This window comes from Haliotis rubra, unplaced genomic scaffold (assembly GCF_003918875.1).
Source record: "Haliotis rubra isolate DU_JTF1 unplaced genomic scaffold, ASM391887v1 Scf791, whole genome shotgun sequence".
In the NCBI taxonomy this organism is placed as follows: Eukaryota; Metazoa; Mollusca; class Gastropoda; order Lepetellida; family Haliotidae; genus Haliotis; species Haliotis rubra.
Genome location: NW_025767514.1, coordinates 338,047 through 357,655, shown reverse-complemented (window position 1 = coordinate 357,655; position 19,609 = coordinate 338,047). Strand labels below are relative to the sequence as shown.

Here is a 19,609-nt window from a genome sequence, read left to right as displayed (position 1 = left end):
CCCAATTATTGCTCATGCTTTCAATTGTCTGGTCCAGACTATTATTTACAGACCGCCGCCCATTAGCTGGAATATTGCTGAGTCGAAAACTGTAAAAATGTAAAAAATAAATTAATCAAATAATGATTTTGAGACAGAAAATGTTTAGTTAATTATGTCTTTTGAATGATAAGTCGTATGGAAAGATACAAGATTTATGGGTTTTATACCATTATATTTCAGCATTGGCATTACAAATACTTCACAATATGACATTGCAGAATTGATTCCTGATTGTGGCAACACATAATTCATAGATATTGGGATTTTTAAAAAATGTTTGAAGTGGAGGACATAACACATATATAATAAGATATATTCCACGAATACCAATATTTTGTCTTTGCGTTGTGTGAGTACCTCAGTTTTGTGGTGTAGGTCACATGCATAATTATGGGAGTGGTATGAAGATTAATGATAAGTGGACATAGTGTTGCCAATTAATGTGATAGACAGTGATGTTGAGTGTTAATATTTCACCACATACATTGTGGAGATGACCCTGAACTTATATACCATAGCTATATTGTCAGGTTACAGCCATGAAAGAAATGAAAGCCAGCTGTGGATGTATGTAGACATGAAGGAATGTCTGGCTTGATAATTTTTGTGCTGAGTCACAACTGAAACATTAAGCTGTATATATATATATATCATCTTGTTGCAAAAGAACAGAAAACAGTGGTTGTCTAAAACTAGATGACAACATTATCTCTGACGTATGTCTGGTAGTGACTTGGTAGGTGATGATTATCTTTCAGTGAATTGTCCTCAAACTATTCCTGTGAAAGGAATGTTTCAACTTGTAAGAAAATGGTTTAGGAAAAACAAATGATGCTTATTAAGTAACAGTGCGCTGGAGATGTCCAGATAAAATCACGGTACAACAACAAAATATGTATTTTTTGTTGAGTGGATATTAAATATGTGACTAAACAGGGTTTTTATACCAGGAAAAGACATAATACATTCCCCAAATTTCAGAAAGGACTAGGAAATACACCATCCATCTAAGAGTAGATAATATTAGATATGCAAAAAATAATGAAATGTCTGAACTGTAGATTCTATGTTTGGGATTATACTACCAGGAAATAGAAATATACCATTAGAGATTATGTAATTAACTATCATAAATTTACAGATGGGTTTAAGGAATTACTTTAATAATTTATGTGATTAACTATTATAAATTTAAAGATGGGTTTAAGGAATTACTTTCATAAGTTGACAGATTATGATAAACAATACATTATCCATGTGTGGTAGACACCCACTGGATGATCTGGTGAGAGTTTTGGAATATCAGAGTTGGGATGGTGACAAGCTGTTTCTCATTTTCACACATGAAAATGCCCAACACATGCTTTGGTATTAACTGGAACTGGTACATGAGGCCAGGAGGATGGAGAAGGGGTGTTGGTGACATCAGCAAGGAAACCCGATAGCCTAGCACTTGCTTAGTACATACTTGGTGTGTGCCTCCATATGGCAGGCTGGTCCAGACCAATGGTTGGCCAGCCAGGCTCCCAGCAGCCTTCAGTGTGGGGGCAGCTTCTGCTCAGCAAAGTTTCCAAGTCCCCACCCGGTGGAGTGTATGTTGGAGTGGGGTTGGGAATTACTACTTGTGAAGTGGAAAGTTTTATGAAGTTGTTTCCCATCCTATTCCTAAGGGAAGTTTTTATGGAATGAACAAACTTTAACCATATAAAATCATGGAGAGGAGCAGAAGACGAAGGCACAGTGCTCCTCCACATTTACGTAGTAGGTATAATACATCCCTCGTTATAACGCCATTTTTACCCTTTGTTTCCATGGATGTCAGGAACATGTGGAATTCATCTGGATTGTGTCATATACTTGTGAGCTACTTGAAGTGTGAATTTTGGCATTTCTAACTTGTGGAGGATGATTCCCGGATTTGTGTTATAGTGAGGTTGGAATGTGTGGCTAATAATAGCAGTTCATGTCATGAGAAGATGGTGTTGTCAGCTTCCCAACATGTGAGAACTGTACGCCTTATATTGTACAAGTATTTGGGATGTGGGATGGTAGAAAGTTTGACTAACTACCAGATAGATATTCAACAAGAGAATCACACAGTGACCTGGTCTTGTGTTATTGTGTGGATGATAAGCTCAAGTGTGCACTCGGGACATTGGCCAACCAGTGACCTTGACCCCACAGTTATTTAAGTCATTGCCTGTTCAAGAAATCAGAACATTCCTCACTGGGTTAAGGCATGTCTCAGCCGAACCTGTGGTTATTAAGTAATATGATTTAGATACTGTTGGCCAAAAAAACAGACCGTGAAAAAGTTTTGGACATATTTAACCTTTGTAGAAGTTTCTGTGGCATTCGTTACACATATTTTTTTCCACCAATATGGCTGCTTTAGAATATTCTTAGAATTTACCTCTTTTCTTCAGAACCTGCATCGGCAGGCAACTTGACTGGAAAGGATGCAAAACAAAAGGGAGGAAAAAAGAAACTGAGAGACTTAAACCGAAAGGGGGATGAAAAAGAAGGAACAGACATGGACGCATTCTTAGATGCTGAGGTAATGGTTTAAAAAAATTGGATTTGTTCATATATTTTACAACTTATCTTGAATATACAGTTAACATTCTCTCGAGCATTCACATAAAGAACAAGTTAAAAAGTCACTGAATAGGAATTTATGTGTTTTGTAATAAGTTATAAATACTGCGCCGGCAATATTGTCTAGGGCAGGATGACCCCTCAGAGCTATGCATATGTCTGCCATGTTTTGTGCTTCTGGGTTAAGCGTAATGGCGCTTTGAATAGACTTCCAAGTCAGTTCACATGAAAGCTGTTTTAAGGGTACAACATCTATTTGACAGAGATAATTTGACCATTTTTTCCCTATTTTAATATTAATGTAAAATGTGTACTTATTTGCTCACTTGGTGCCCGTGGAAACATTGAAACACCTGGGTGCAGGTGTGGAAATAACTAAAATTGCTAGTGTACTCCGGTACAGTCGCACATGTAAAATCTCATTTCCTGAGAAAGTTTCCACTATACAGGTTGATTTTCTTGATTTTTAAAAATAAGCAACACAATTAACATTGGAAAGTCAAATGGTTATCGGTACAGTATTATATACAAATTTGCTTGCCCGACAGAAAAAACACTGGACTGGGGCGTCCGGCAATGGGCTATTTCCACCCGTGGGGTGTCTATATTTATAACTATATTATCAAGATGGAGGGAATACCAGTGGCATAAGCACTCAAGCAAAGTTTCTTAAGTCACAGACAGAAGTTAAAAGTATTAACCATGATCATGTTAGGCTAGATGTTGGAATTCTATAGTGCGTCATTTTAAAATAAAGTTGAAGAGGAACTTCTTGAGTAAATAGTATGAATATCAATGGTATGTTTCAATACGTTACATAAGCTGTGGGGTCAGCTTGACCAGACAACACTACAGTATATATGAAAGCGAGATGATTCAATTCAAATGTTTGAAATAAATATTGATTTTGTTCCTGTGATGTTGGGAAGTAATTTTTGCTGAACAAAATAGAACTTTGTACTAAACAGGTTTAGATCATGTTTAGAAAATACCTTTCTGCTCACAGAACATCAGTGAATCTTTGGTCTGAAACTGTCTATTCCTAAAACTTCAGCTGTTTCTATGAACTGAAACGTCCCTTTGGCATCTTTGGAAGCTTTTTGTGTAAATATATTATGTTGAAGATCTTTGCTATTTTAAGACATTACAGATGCAAACTCAAATTCTGACTAATAGAAGTACATATTTGTTTTTGTAAAAGACTGTAGAACTGATAACAAACTCACTCAAAAGAAAAAGGGTTGTATTAGATACTCGCTAACAAAACAAATTATATGAAGAGATGACGCAGAATAAGTTTTGAGTGAATGCTGCTTGTGTTTGTAGAATGCCCAGAGTGAACTCAAAGGTGATGAAGTGAAAGACACCCCTGCACAGGTGGAGGAAGTCAAAACAGAGGTGAAGATCCCACCAGCAGAACCGGTGAATAATGTTGCTGATGTGGGCAAGGAGAATAAAATGCCGAATGTAGAAATAGAAATCAAAAACTCTGAAGAAAGTGAAGTAAGTCGTAAAAATGCCAAAAATGAGGAGAAGACAAATGAGGTGACAACGACAGAGGAGAATTCCGTTGAAAAGAAGCAAGCGCTAAAATACAAGTACAAAGAAGGTAAGATATCGAGGTGTTCCACATTTCTGTCTAGCCATTACACTCAGGACTTTTACCTGGTCATGCTGATCAAAATGAAAAGGCTCCTCAAGTCACAGGTGTAATGCTATTTAGCAGTTGTAAATGACTCACTCTCACTCACTGTAACTTTATATTTCTGCTAATTCATCATGACTCGGGGGAGTGGTGGGGTATCTTGGGTGTTAAATGTTTGCTCAGCACACCAAAGATCTGGGTTTGATTCCCAACATGGGTACAATGTGTGAAGCCCACTGGTGGTATCCCCTGCCGTGATAATACTGGAATATTGCTAAAAGTGACGTAAATCCCAACTCACTCATGACACGACTCCAGGCACAGAATTGGGTAGGCAAATTCATTCATGGAGTATGCCTCTTTAAGCACAAGTATTTATTACCTGATAAGTTAATGTGTGAGGTCAATTTTACAAGTCTTTACCCTGTCAGTTTCTCTGTGAACCTTTTTGGATCAACAGTGAGAATTTTGCACCTGGCCATGTTTTTATCTTGAACTTTGAGACGAGACAATTCAGTTTCCAGTTTGAGATAAGATCGATTTCATTGTGCCTGCTTCAGAATATATCGCTTCTATTTGCAACATGAAAGAATCACGCATATATAATTTTTATGTTGACTTTTCAAGCAATGGAGAGTAGGCTCAAAAAATGAGTGATATTGCTTTTATGATAGCAAGAAAATTTTATGATTGCATGTGTCAAATAAATCGCTCCTTTAATTGACGGTGGTTTGATTGTGTTCAGACCAGTGGAGTCCCTTGAACCCTGAGGGCAAGATGACGTATGACCGTGAGTTCCTGCTACAACTCCAGTACTCCAAAGACTCCATGAAGAAGCCTGATTCTCTTCCCAACTTCCCAGAAATCATTCCTGATAAGGTAGGAGGACAACACATTCAATGTGTTTGAAGTCTTGTTCGACAACATTGAGGCCAGCTTATGTTTTCTGAAACCAGGGGAGATACCTTAATGCAAATAGTTTTTGTGGATGAATAACCCAGAAGTATTCTTTCATTAAAGAGGAAAAATCTGTTTGCATTCATGACATTTTTGAGAATATTTTCCTTTTTCTTTCAGCCTCCCAAGCAAGGCATGGACATGAGGGGTGGAGGAGGTGGTGGCGGAGGTTACGGCCATGTACCAGACTTCACACCAGGATTCCTTAGGCCGTCCAGAGGGGTAAGTTGTTGGTGTAAAATAAAGTTGAGTTCAAAGCATATCCAATCAGAAGTTAATGATTGGAAGAATTTAAAAATGTTATAAATAATTCAAGCAGTTTATATAGTTCCGAAGTTAAAGGATCTGATATTCCCTGCCTTGGTATTATTTTTTAAATGTATCTGTGCGATACCCATGAAAGATCTTCTTACCTTAAACTTGACTTGAGGGTCATTATGTCTGCAAATTCAGTTGACATAAAGCATTGGTTTGCCTATCTTATTGTCTGTAGACTGACTATTTATATCAAACTGTCCTTCTGCTAACCAACATTGAAAGAATCCAATTGTTACTAAACTGCCATTGATGAGAGATGGTTTTGTCACTTTTCACCAACAATTTTGTAAATGAAAGGAGATATTTTCGTTATTGTTGCTTGGCATAGAACCTGATGCCAAATTTATATTTTCAGATGGGCAGTGGAGGTGGTGGCGGCGGAGGTGGTGGTGGTGGAGGCGGTTCTATGGGCAAGCGAGGCAGCCAGCAGCGTAACCGAAGTGACGTTAGGGTCATCAAGAATGTTTCAATCCAGCTGGATGTTAAGCTTCATCACTCAGAAAATGCCTGGAAACCAGGCACTCAGAAGTCAGACGAAGAGAAGTCGGATGAATTCAAGACCGCTGTATGTTTATATTACCCTTTAACACTTGCTAGAAGGTTAAAATTTCCGGAGCATAACTCCAAAACCTTTCAATATCTTTCAGCAAAACTTGGCAGATATATTAGACAGATCTTGAAGTGGTGCTTTTGCTATTTACAGATTTTTTTCATATTTATTTTTTTGGTTTCCATGGAAACGATTCGTACTGAGTCCCAAAAGGGAGGGGTGGGTTTCGTTTCCAGAGCACAACTCGAAAAATTCTAAATATCTTTCAGCAAAACTTGGCAGATATGTGAGGCAGATCTTGAAGTGGTGCCTTTTGCTATTTGCAGATTTTTGTGATTTATGTCATCTTCTGATGACTCTTGTTTAACAATATGACAATTCCTAACATAAGTATTTGGTGTGTTTTTTTCAGGATTTGTACCGCAAAGTGAGAAGTATATTGAACAAGTTGACCCCACAGAAATTCCAGACGTTGATTAAACAAGTTCAGAACCTGGTTATTGACACTGAAGACAGACTGAAAGGGGTAACAGATATTATATTTGAAAAGGTGAGGCATCGTCCAACAGCACGTTTCTCATTGCGAGGTATTGCCATGTCACGTGATGTATAAATGAATTTCAAGTCATGTGACAGGGATGTTGTTGTACAAGGAACTAGTGTTGGGAATCGACCTCTAAAACCATAATCAATTATTGAGGTCACCTGAAGATCAATTATGGACTTATGAACACAAGGCAAGCTCGATGAGACAACTGCTATGAGATCGCTTGTAAATGAAACATAGATTTCAATGTAGATTCTTACATCGTTATTGCTGTTAAGGAATTTGAAGACAACCATTTATGTATGTGAACTCTTATATGTATGTGAACTGGGGTTTTTATGACCCATTACTGGATACGTTGATCTTACTTTTAAGGCATGCATTTGTTTTCTAATTTCAGGCTATTAGTGAGCCTGCCTTCAGCGTGGCTTATGCAAACATGTGCAGATATTTATTAACGGTAAGTACCATATTCTTATCTGTTTTGAAATCATACCAGCAGAAATGTGTATCACTGCCAACTCTGAAAGTTTAATATATATTGTTGGTTTCAGAAACTGCCAAATGTAGAAACCTTTTTGTATTTCTCAAAAATATGAAGGAAGTTCAATGGTCATTATTTCATTCCAGCTTAAAGTGCCCTCCGACAGCAAACAAGGGGAAACAGTTAATTTCCGTGTGATATTGTTAACAAGATGTCAGCGAGAGTTTGAAAAAGATAATGACGCCCAAGTTGATCTCGACCGGAGGAAAAAGGCTATAGAGGAAGCTGACCCGGTATGTATTTTGTTTTGAAAATATCTATGAAAGTGGTCATGCAGATTGATGCATTCGATATAGATTGAAGTGTTAATTTACTTCTCTTCAGGTCTCAAGTAAATGAGATTGGGTGGTCATACTTGCTGACTGTCGACACAGGAGTTTTAAAGAAAAAACAAAACAAAACAAAAACAACTTTTACTGTATAATCACTTTGTATACCTGTGAAGTGGAACAAACTAAAGGACTATTGTGCGATGTTTTCCACAGGACAAGAAGAAGGAGTTGAAGGAAGAACTGGTTATTGCTGCCACCACTGCAAGGCGGAGATCTATAGGGAACATAAGGTATTATAGTGTTAGTGGTTTAACATGAACTGGATTTTGCCGGGTTCATCAGTATCTGCAGCACAAAGATAAGAGCCAATGCTGGGATTGGTTCACTGTCTTGTCCCAGATTCGGTTAGATCTAGGTCACTGTGATATTTTGCTGATACCAAGAACACTCAGGTTCAGTTTCTGGTGTCATGTGGTTTTCCAAACATTTATATTTTGCAAAGATCTGATTTAGGAAATTTATTAGCTGTTATTTGGTATGTGTACATAGTTGCAAACAGATGTCCTGAAATTTTGGAATGTTCTTTTTATCTTAAATGTTTGGGGGGGAAGAAATAAATCACTCAAGGGGTACTTTTTAAGCCTTGTACTGTCTGCTACAAAAATCACTTGATTGTCAATTATTATTCCCAGCCAGGGAGAGGGATATAGGTTTGAGCTCTGTCTGTCCGTCAAAGATGGTGGGGGACAGATTTTCTCAAAACCATTACAGATAGGGAAACCAAATTTGGTATGTTTTCAGGACATGAATGCCTTGATGGAGTTAGAAAACAGAAATGGTGTTACGATTCTTTACACAATTATGGCCCTTATGTATTTCCTGACTTAGTGCACGGTATCCACAACAGGGGCAGATTTTCTCAGTAACCGTTATGGATAGGAAAACCAATGACCATGTCTTCTTGTAAAATGTATTTATTTTGTAGGACTTGTCCATTCAAAAGAACTCATTTGTATCAGTTGATCTAAAATACTTTTAGAAAGTTGGTTGCTCCTCAGATATTGACATGATAATACACAACTGAAATAATCTTGATAGATTTTGTCACATGTTAACCAATGCAGATAGTGTATGAAATTATCTAATGGCCTTTCTCATCTTTTTTACAGGTTTATAGGAGAGTTATTCAAGTTGAAAATGTTGACAGAGAATATTATGCATGACTGTGTGTTCAAGTTGTTACGATCTCGAGATGAGGAGAACCTGGAATGTCTGTGCCGTCTCCTCACCACCATTGGCAAGGAGCTAGAGTCAGACAAAGCCAAGGTAACCATGTGGCCTACTTCCCTGTTGGCTGTTATTTAAGATGGGTGGTGGGGTAGCCAAGTGGTTAAAGTGTTCGCTTGTCATGCCGAAGACCCGGTTTCAATTTTTGTTTTTTATTTATTTATTTATTGTATTTTATTTATTGTATTTCATGTGTGAAGCCCATTTCTGGTGTCCCCTGTCTTGATGTTGCTGGAATATTGCTAAAAGCGGCATAAAACCATACTCACTTACAATTATTATGGTTAAGGTCCAAGGATTTGGCAGGAAAATTGTCAGGAATTCAGTGACATTTTGACATAAAGGAATTTTACAGCCTTTTTCTCTTTTTGACCTGTTTACTAAGTACTACATGTCACCTTTATACAACTGTGATATCTTTTTTGAAGTGAATATTGTAAGGTGCTTTTTAAATTATATTTTGAATGTTGGTGAATGTTTTAATATTGTACAACAAAGGTATATTGTGATTCTGAAACAAGACGCAAGATATAAAATGAAGAAATTTACAGTCGCCCTATTGATGCAATTAACGAAATATATACATATCAATGAATTACTACATGTATTTATGTATTTGTTTTCCAGCCAAGAATGGACCAGTATTTCCAACAGATGAAGAAGATAGTTGCTGAGAAGAAAGTGTCCTCAAGATGCCGATTCATGCTGCAGGATGTAATAGAATTAAGAGATGTGAGTGTTTCAGTCATGGGAAACCAGTTCAGGTGGAAAGGGAGCCTGATGTATAATGTTTTCATATGTCATGCTGGGATCTTGTGGGGATTCCTGGTTAGAATTGGTCCCAAGCAAGATGTGATGGTCAAAACAGACTGAATGGTATGGACCCTTGAAGATCCGGGGTAGAATAGGTCTTCAGCAACCCATGCTTGCCACAAAAGCGACTATGCTTGTCGTAAGAGGCGACTAACAGGATCGGGTGGTCAGGCTAGCTGACTTGGTTGACACATGTCATCGGTTCCCAATTGCGCAGATCGATGCTCATGCTGTTGATCACTGGATTGTTTGGTCCAGGCTTCCAGATAAGCAATAGAAAGCATACTTATTATTTTCAGACCGCCGCCATATAGCTGGAATATTGCTGAGTGCAGCCTCAAACTAAAATCACTCACTAACTGAATGGTATGGCTGGCCACATAGTGATTTGGTTAATGGCGGGTCAAGGTACCTTGACAGCATGGATGACTGCAATTTATGATTGCATTACAGGCCGTTATGTTGCTGGAATATTGCAGAGTTCAGTGATAAATAACAATCGTGATCTCGAAGTTCCATCACTATCTGGCTGAAATATTGCCAGTGTGACGTAAGATTTTAACTAAAAGATTTTGTCAGAACAGACTACATGATGATTAATTCCCATCTTAAGATCCATGTAGATTTCATGAATTCCTCGTTTCTGATGGTTTGTTCACTGACAAATTTGGATGACTCCAGTATTAACTACAGTTACTAATTCATGATGTTCATGGCTTGTGTTGAGACCATTCTTCTACTGCTTCAGAATAACTGGAAGCCAAGGCGAGGAGATGACAACCCCAAAACCATTGACCAGATCCACAAGGACGCCAAGCGAGAAACTCTGGAACAGAACATGTTAACAGCACGCTGCACATGGCAAATCAGCCAGCACAACAGCACCATCAACCAAGACACAATAAGCGTATGTGTATCTTGAAACAATGTTTGATTATTATCATGTTTCTGACCAATGTATGGGACTAATGTCAAGTATAATTAACAACTAAATAAATAACGTGAGTTATTCAAATAAAGGCATGCCTGGGGATATCTGCTTCATTGTTTGAAACTACTAACTCAACTATTACACAGCCACATGCACTGGAGAAACAAGATGGGTTTACTGAGTAAACTGTGATTGATGTATGTTAGTTGCCTCATGAGGCCTCGCTGTGCAAGTGGGTTTTGGGGTAGGTTAGTTGTTCACTTGTCACGCCGAAGACTCGATTCCCCACATCGGTACAATTTGTGAATCCCATTTCTTGTGTACTCTGACTTTGTATTGCACAAATATTGCTTAAAACCTTACAAGGTGACTGCTGTTTGTCTGGGCTTGCACATAGTAATCGTTGAGCAATATTTTGACCTTGTATTGCAGCTACCAGAGGCCGGCCAGGACAGGGTGGTGGAGGTGGTGGTGGTGGCGTCGGCGGCAACATGGAGGAGGGATGGAACACAGTCAGCAGCAAGGCCATCAGGAACATCGACAGAAACATTGATGTGTCCAAACTCAGGATAGAGAAGGTGAGAGATGGACTTGTATTTTGGGTGGGTCTGCTCCATGCTCTAAGATGGATAGTAATGGTTGGAGTGTTTCTGTCTGATTCTCTCACTTGCTTTTAGCTGTGAGGAATGAAAATTTTACCAGACAATACAAGACTGCAGATTCAAGAATACTATACAAGATAACTTCCTGTTTCGGTCTGGTTTATGGTCATCATGGATCAAACCATTGGTTTAAGATGGATCAACAACTCTAGGCTTCAGTGCTACACATGATATTTGAAGTTTAAACTGCTCTCTTGATACGAAGGTTAAAAATTGTAAACTTGGGATCTTTTTCCCCATAGGGTATCCCCAAACAGACTGTATGATGATTAATTCCCATCTTAAGATTCATGTGGATTTCATGAATTCCTCGTTTCTGATGGTTTGTTTGGAGACAAATGTGTTTTGGTCTGCTTGATGTTGCAAGGGAAATGCTGTATTTTTGCACAAAGATCTGGGTAAAATGTTATCCATAAAAGTTGTGTACTTGTGTACTTGTACCCTGTTTAACAAGTAATTAACTTTGTGCAGAATGCTGACGAGAACATCCAGCTAGGCCCAGCTAGGAGTTTCGGTGGCTGGGGAAGAGGCAGTAGTGGTGGAGGAAGCAGAGCATCGAAGGAGGGTGACAAGCCAAATGCCCCTGGAAACAGGTGAGAAAGGAATATCAGTGTAAAGCTAAATGTTTGTAAACAGACTATTTGATGATTAATTTCGAGCCGTAAGCAATAAGTGCAGGATAAGTATACAAGTATAAAAAATATTTCGATTTTACTAATTCTGATAGTCCGTATATGGGCACTATAATCTTCATGTTGGTCCTCCGGATCCGGAAAATTTTTAACACAGGATGTTCCTTTCTGATTTTTGCAGATTTTCTGCTCTGAGCAGAGAAGATGACCAGAGGTCTCGTCAATTTGGTCGTGGTGTGAGTCCAGCACGTGGAGACGGTCGTAATCGTGCCAACACGCCTGGTGGCTACAACCGAGGAAAGGTGATCAATCGGTCATCTCAGGAGTTGGAAAGAGAACGTGCCCTTGCAAGTGCTAGGTATGTCACATTTTATTGTGGGGCAGAAAGGGATCTCCTTATATGACAGGGTAGTTAAGAGGCCTGTGTCCCATTCCTCAAAGCAATTGTAATCCTAAGACGATCATAACTCCCATACTTTAACATGGACTTGTGACAGTTATAGCGATCGCTTCGACAAACGAGTCCCAGTACTGTAATCAAGCAAGGTATTGGCCCCTTCACAACACTTGTGAATGCCTTTTAAGGATGTAGGTTCAGGTTCAATCTCACAATGATCTAGAGTAGTAAATGAGCATGCCACGTATGTTGAAGAAATATTCATAGCATTGTCTTATTTGGAATAAATCACCGTCACCATTACCTACTTGGTGTTCATGAGGTTATGTTCTGTTCTAACAGGAGTATTGTGAGTGGCCGGGCCACCCCTCCTTCAGGAAACACAAGTAGAGAGGGAAGTCGAACACGGTCGTCACAGGAGGTGGAGAGACCTGCACCATCTATGAAGGAATTGTCAGAGGAAGAGATGGAAAAGAAGACCTATTCAATAGTAGATGAATATTTGCATATACAGGATCGCAAGGTCAGTCTGAGTATAAGAGCAATTGGGTGATCAGGACATCTATAGATTCCAAGTAAATGATCTTGCTTTGATTTAAATGTTCGGCTAACATAAAACAAAAAAACAAGCTAGGGAAGTGAAATATTCCCCATCAAAATGTGGCATAATTGAGAATTCTGACAAATGAGGCATCTTCTAGCAATCAAAACTTTGTATCATTTGAATGAAAAGGTACATTTGAAGAAGACAAAATATGTATGTGTATTTATATATTACATAGATAAATAAAAACAGAATATATATATATATATATATAGAGAAAGAACAAGAATTTAAACAATAGAAGAGTGTTTCTCAGGCCTGTGGCTAATTGTATATGCGTTGTCGCCCTCTGCTAACATGATGATTTTGATGTATTTTCAGGAGGCTATTCAGTGTGTACAGGAGTTGAACTCGCCCAAAACCATCCATTTCTTTGTGTACTTTGCAATTAACCATGTGCTAGAGAGGTCAAAGCAAGCTCGCCAACAGACAGGGCACCTGCTGCATGATTTGATCAACCAGAAAATCATCTCTGTTGACACCTACTTGCAGGGGTGAGTATTTGCCTGGATTGAAAATGTTTTCTGAAAAGAGCCAGATAACCTTGATTTGGAAATCCATGGGTACAAGTATTTTGAAATGTCATGTTTGATACATTAAATATTAAATATTAAATGGTGAAATGGCAACCTTTGCTTTACCTGTTTCAGATTGACAGAGATTCTTCAGTCAGCTGAGGACATGGAGATCGACATCCCCAAGATCTGGCAGTATCTTGGCGAGTTGATCGGACCCATGATCCAAGATGGCAGTGTTCCACTCAGCTTCCTTAAGAAGGCCTGTGAGCCATTGAAGGCATCTGGGAAGGCAGGCAACCTCATGGCAGAGATCTTACATGATGCCAGTCAGAGACTTGTAAGTTACTTTAGGCCACTATATCCTTATGAATTTAGGTTTACATTAGTTAACAAAATACAAATATGTATTGAATATGTCCAGATTATTAATTCCGATGAATTTTATCTTGACTTCCAGAAACTTTTCTTAAGCCTCAAATCCATAGCAATTTCATGTTCAAAGTAATATACACGTAAAATTGCTGGCGTGCCTGTGTGCTCAATATTATCAAATTGCATTCATGTGCATAGAAATAATTGGGCATGTGTTGTTTCAACTTATAAATTCAATTTTAGGGCCACAAGATTGTCACACATTTATGGCGAAACAATTGCATGGACTGGAGTTTCTTTGTACCTCAGGAAAAAATCCAGCAGTTTTTGAAAGAAAAGGTAAAATAGTTAACCACAGCCATTATCATTGTATTTGATGGAATTATTGTCTTTCTTATGTTTGGGTTCATGTTGCTGATGTGAAGCCCATTTCTGGTGTTCCCCACCATGATATTGCTAGAATATTGCTAAAAGTATCGTAAAACTTTTCTCACTCAAGTTGCTGATAACTCATATCTTTAAGTTGATGCAAAATCTGATGGATAATGCATACTCATTTACCTTTACACTATTTGAAAACACCTGTCAGTAGCACCTGCCATGCTGCAATAAAGGGACATAATCCAGTGTTTCCTCCCCTTGTTCCAGAATCTGGAGTTCACTGTGGGCCCTGACTCGGCACCCAGCACACCTACCAGTAAAGTGTCCATAGAATGGATCAAACAGAACCTTTCAGAGCTCTTGCTCAAGCCTAAATGTGATAATGAACAGATATTTGACTGGATCGAGGTAAGTACTGATAGAATAAGCATCAAAGACATTTTCCATATTCTGTCAAACCGCTTTCAAGTGTAGATGACCGCCTCTGTGGTATAGTGGTTAGGGCGGAAGATCGTGGGTTTGATCCCCGACCGTGTCATACCAAAAGACGTTAAAATATGGTCCTTGTTGGTCCCTGCCTGTTGCTCGGCATTAATGGGTACAACAAGGACTGGTCGGCTCGGAGTCAGTATAATGTGTCTGAGTGGGGTATTCATGCTTCACTGCGGCGTGGTATCTCAGTAGGCTAGCACTATAAAAAACCAGCTTCTGTCTGGGCTAGTACAAGCAGCCGCACATACACACGCATGCATGTCGTCATATGAGCGAAATATTCTAAAGCACGACGTTAAACCCAATTTCACCTCACCTCAAGTGTAGATGCTGTGAATTATAGCACTGAATGATAGAAGACATTGTCCTCGTGTACTTGTTTAATCCTAAAATAAATATAGCAAACATGCTTGGGCAATCAATTTAAGATGAGCCTTGTCTTATTACTTTTTCAGTGATTGAGCTTAGGATTTTCTTTGACAAGAGATTTCAGTGAAAATGTTCACATGTGCCTGAAGTTTCATGGAGCACCCCAAACATATTTTTCTTTGTTCCAGGCCAATGTCCCTGATGAGATTACCAAAGAAAACAGATTTATCAGGGCTTTGATGACCACGGTTTGTTCCAGTGCAATAGTGGGTGAGTGTCTTGGACTAACAGCATTATAGAAGTGTATTTTGTTATCCTTAACCTTTTCAGTATAAGCATTTGTTTCAAATATTAACAAGTACTTGTATCATATTTCATGATCAAGCATGTTTCAGTTCCTTGTTATATAAAAGCCTACAAGGTGATCACATTTTTCCAGATGACGCCCATGTCAGTTCCCATGAAGGTCACCTCTCCCTTATTGCAAACAGCCCTTATCATTGAGACTTGCCAATATCAGTAACACTATCCCATGTTTTTCAGGCACTGGCAACATGACAAAAGTTGACCAAGAACCCATAAAGAAGTGGCGATCCCTCCTGCAGAAGTATCTAGATCACCAGCCTGTATTTGAGCTGCAGGCCCTCTATGCTCTGCAGGCACTTGTCCACTCGCTGGAATACCCTTCAGGTATGTTCATGCTAATACTCTTTGGACATGACTTTGAGGTTGACAACCTGTGACCTATAAGATGGCATGATTGCAACACTTTTGTGAAAATAGTAGAAAGTATTTAAGTTAACAGTGACCTGATGTCTGTATTTTACTTTCATTTCTTCTCTATACATCATGTGATCAGTAAACACGCGTAATATTTTGTTAGGTTATCAGTTATAACTGGTTGGTTTTTGTTCCACCAGAAATAATATTGTGACAAGTGTGATTATTCTCAGAATATTAGGCAGTGGGGTAGCCTAGTGGTTTAAAGTTTTTGCTTGTCACACCAAAGACACATGTTTGATTCCCCACATGGATGCAATGTGTGAAGCCTATTTATGGGGTCCCCTGCCTTGATATTGCTGGAATGTGGCTAAAAGTGGCTTAACTCACTCAATTAAATATTAGAAAGTATGAACACCTGTTGTACCTTTTGCTGTACTTAACACTGTAATTGCTTCATCTTGCAGGTGTCTTGCGGACATTCTTTGATACACTGTATGATGAGGAAATCATCTCAGAAGATGCATTTAATCAATGGGAAACTAGTAAAGAGGAGCAGGAAGGGAAGGGAGTTACGCTCAAGCAAGTTGTTCAGTTCTTCGCATGGCTACGCGAAGGTGAAGAGGAGGAGGCTGACAGCTGAGAATAGGCTTATTATTAGGACAGACTTGGATCACAAACTGCAATATGAAATTACAAATATGATTGTCATTGCTGTTTAAATGTGTGCACCAGAGGATGAAAGAAATGATTAATTTATGAGCTTGCTGTATAAATGTGCTTTCTACTTGTTGGAGAAAACAAAGGATCTTCTGACAGCCAAATATAACCATGGATGTGTTTATTTTTTTTGTTGCCATGGTATTCGTTGATGCAGATGTGTTTGTTAATGCATATATTCATTATGTGCATTTAAAAATTTGCCTAAACGGCTGTGCGTTTGTATGTATGTCGAGGGAGATGATGACTAGCCGAGGAATGAGGGAGTCTGAAGAATATTCAGAATACCTTGATCTACTGTGAGGTGCTAGGCTTGTTTGAGGATGGATATATAACTTTAACCAGAAGCCCTGCAAGGGAATTTCAGTTGTTTCTATTTTGTTTCTTGGTGAATTCTATGGATCATGTTTTGTTTTTTTTGATAATCATTCTTAAATTATATACATATATACATATTATATATAAACTGCATAATTTCATATGCAAAGTTGTGTTGGTCGAACTGTATGAATGACCGATACAAACTATCTTGTGGAAGACGAGCCACTCAAGACAAGAATATGAAATGTGCATTCTCTATAGACTATTGACAGTGAACCTGACAAGTCAGGTTGTGTCCATCAACTTTGGATAATACAAACACTTTGAAGCCTGGACTTCGTGAACTACAGATGATATGAAACACTTCCCAGCTCAACCAACTAAATGCCTCTGAAAGCTATGATTGAGGGGCACATGTGAAAGAACATTGAAACATGGCTACAGCAGACACCTACTTCGTAGGTGCCGAAACCTGCCTCTTTGTTTTGCATGAGAAATTTGTATAGTTGGTTACCATTACAGATGCCTGATCTACCCTTCAAAACCATTACGGGGAAACAAGTTTCCCATTAATGACATGAGTTTATTGAATGTGAATGCCTATGGATATGTTTGTGTATATATTGACTACAAGGATATTGGTATGATAATGGAGTTTGTTTGAATTCCTATTCATGGAAATATGGCCCATTTCCATTGAAAAAGAAAGTCATAAAAGCTATTATTCTGTCATGAAATGTTGAAAGTGCAAAATATCCATGAAAAAAATATTGAATATGTGAATGGTACCTCGGATATATAGTTTAGAGGTATCAAATATTACAGGTTGCAACTACTAGGAGATGTGAAACTTGCCTTTATTTATATTTGTAGGATTTGATAATGTAAGCCTCATGTCCTGAGATGAATTGATGGTGTGATTGTGCTCAGTGATTCCTGAGTTATGGCTGACTCGTGGCTCTACTACCAGTATCGTTGGTTGAGCTGGGCACAAACTCATCCCTTCCCAAATGCTGTCTGTGATTACTACAAGCTAACAGGCAGCCTGCTGAGCGTGACCACCACAGTAATGACAGAACGCAAACTGATGTAAATAAAACAAGCCAATGACAGACTTTCAAAACAGGCTTTTTTGTTGTCTTTCTGCTTTTTAGCCATGTTGAGGTGTTGGGTTGTGTGAGATCCCAGTTGCGACCCTTGGGCCCAGTGGTTTAAGATATTCCATTCACTGACATCAGCTGCCTTGATGCCTCATGTGCAAGTATCAGATAGTATGGGATCCTATCCCAGAAACTGAGACTTCGTCATCACCATACACTGTTTGCTGGTTTGAAAATGGCAATAGACATCATCCATGGGTCTGTGGCTGGAAGTTCCTCTGCCTGACACCAGGCTCTGAGGGGATAAAAAGAACTGTCAGCTGGTGTATTTGATGGGTTAGCAGTGTAATACAAGTAGTTGTGGGGAGCTGCATCCTTTTGACGTGCCAGAATCCAATCTCTGTGGGGATTCCAGATTTTTTTCACAACTTCCCATTTCAAGATGACTGACTGTGACGTGTTTCTGCAACCATGTGATGTTAGTCCATTCTTCGCTTATATAGAGGATATTATATCAGTGCCCATGTCATACTATCTTTACGACATGAGTGCCTACATGTTGGTATTTCCCGAGCTAGAGCGAGGGATATGCCGATATTTAGGCACGAGTGTCGTAAACATAGTATGATATGGCCACGAATATAATATTCTGTTTATTACCGAAGTCTTCAAATTGAGGAAACAAACCCAAATCTACTTTCAAACATAGGCTGGCTACCCGCCATCGCCGCATGCAGAACGCAACGTCACAGAAGAAATGTGACGTCATAGCATTGTTCATGACGAAGTGGTATTTTGTCCTAGGGCATCGTATGATTAGTATGAACCCCGATATTTTCGCCCTCGTAGGTAATAGAGGATACTAAACGACCTTTCATGTAATACCATTTTTTATTAAACGAGTTAATGATTTGGTATCAAACTGCCTACGTAGTGTGCTGAGTCTCAGCTCTTCACGAGTCAAGCAAGGTTTAATACCATTGTGACATTCTACCATGGCTACGTGAAATGCTCGAATTTGATTGGTCAAGCCATAAAATCAGACGGTATCAATTTGGATTGAAAATGCGTCTGATTTCACGGCGCTTCACTGCGCACGTATACAACACTGCCGCATTCAGCTTCAGCTTGGCCACCATGACTAATATCAACACAACAGACGTGATGGGAATGCGGATGAAACATTGATTAAAACTCGAAAAATACGATTTCTCCTCCACAATTATTAGGGGACCTCACTATCATAATTATTACCTTCTATTATAAAAATATTCAAACAATCGGTCGTTCACGAAACCTACGTCTGCTCGAAGGTGAGAATTTACACGAATTTACACACTTTCGCACATGTGCAAAAGCATTACCAATAGATGACAACAAATAGCAGTTTAGTATTTTGCAAGTGTTATAAACACGGACAATTCTTGTAACTACAAAATTGTTTTTGCTTCACGTTTTTCGTCACTACTAGGCATTGAGTTGGTACAGGCGAGAAAGCCGTGACACAATGTAAACAAATCTGACAGCCAGCTGATTTCGGTTAGGGTCGACCGAAATAGCAAAACTTGTTACATTAAAGAACAATGTGGTGGATATGGTTGCATTCAAGGTGATTAGATATTCTTAAATTTGTCACACATTTTAAGATGTTTTAAAGTTTCAAAAGTTTTAAAAGTTTCTGAAGGCCTATGAACAGTACAGTATCTGTTGACAGTGCAAAATATTCGAGGAGTAATATTTTTTATCCAAACGGAAATATTGTCAGTGTCAGCAGTTGCCTATCACGCAATATCAAACGTCAAAATTAATTCAAATGA

At 38.7% G+C, this 19,609-nt stretch overlaps 1 protein-coding gene across 1 annotated transcript in view; it reads left to right on the top strand.

The window, feature by feature from the left end:
* Positions 1–17,815, top strand: part of LOC124261230 (eukaryotic translation initiation factor 4 gamma 1-like) — a 45,625-nt gene extending 27,810 nt beyond the window's left edge. Inside the window, 24 exon segments of the mRNA XM_046695555.1 lie at positions 2,469–2,599; positions 3,967–4,249; positions 5,031–5,164; positions 5,363–5,464; positions 5,916–6,125; positions 6,523–6,660; positions 7,058–7,117; positions 7,288–7,434; positions 7,687–7,763; positions 8,643–8,799; positions 9,388–9,492; positions 10,322–10,480; positions 10,937–11,074; positions 11,077–11,082; positions 11,638–11,759; positions 11,980–12,156; positions 12,538–12,718; positions 13,121–13,293; positions 13,450–13,654; positions 13,933–14,028; positions 14,338–14,478; positions 15,120–15,201; positions 15,475–15,621; positions 16,119–17,815. Of these exon segments, the coding sequence (XP_046551511.1) occupies positions 2,469–2,599; positions 3,967–4,249; positions 5,031–5,164; positions 5,363–5,464; positions 5,916–6,125; positions 6,523–6,660; positions 7,058–7,117; positions 7,288–7,434; positions 7,687–7,763; positions 8,643–8,799; positions 9,388–9,492; positions 10,322–10,480; positions 10,937–11,074; positions 11,077–11,082; positions 11,638–11,759; positions 11,980–12,156; positions 12,538–12,718; positions 13,121–13,293; positions 13,450–13,654; positions 13,933–14,028; positions 14,338–14,478; positions 15,120–15,201; positions 15,475–15,621; positions 16,119–16,294 (3,347 nt within the window). The 3' untranslated portion in view covers positions 16,295–17,815.
* The last annotated feature ends 1,794 nt before the right edge of the window (positions 17,816–19,609 follow it).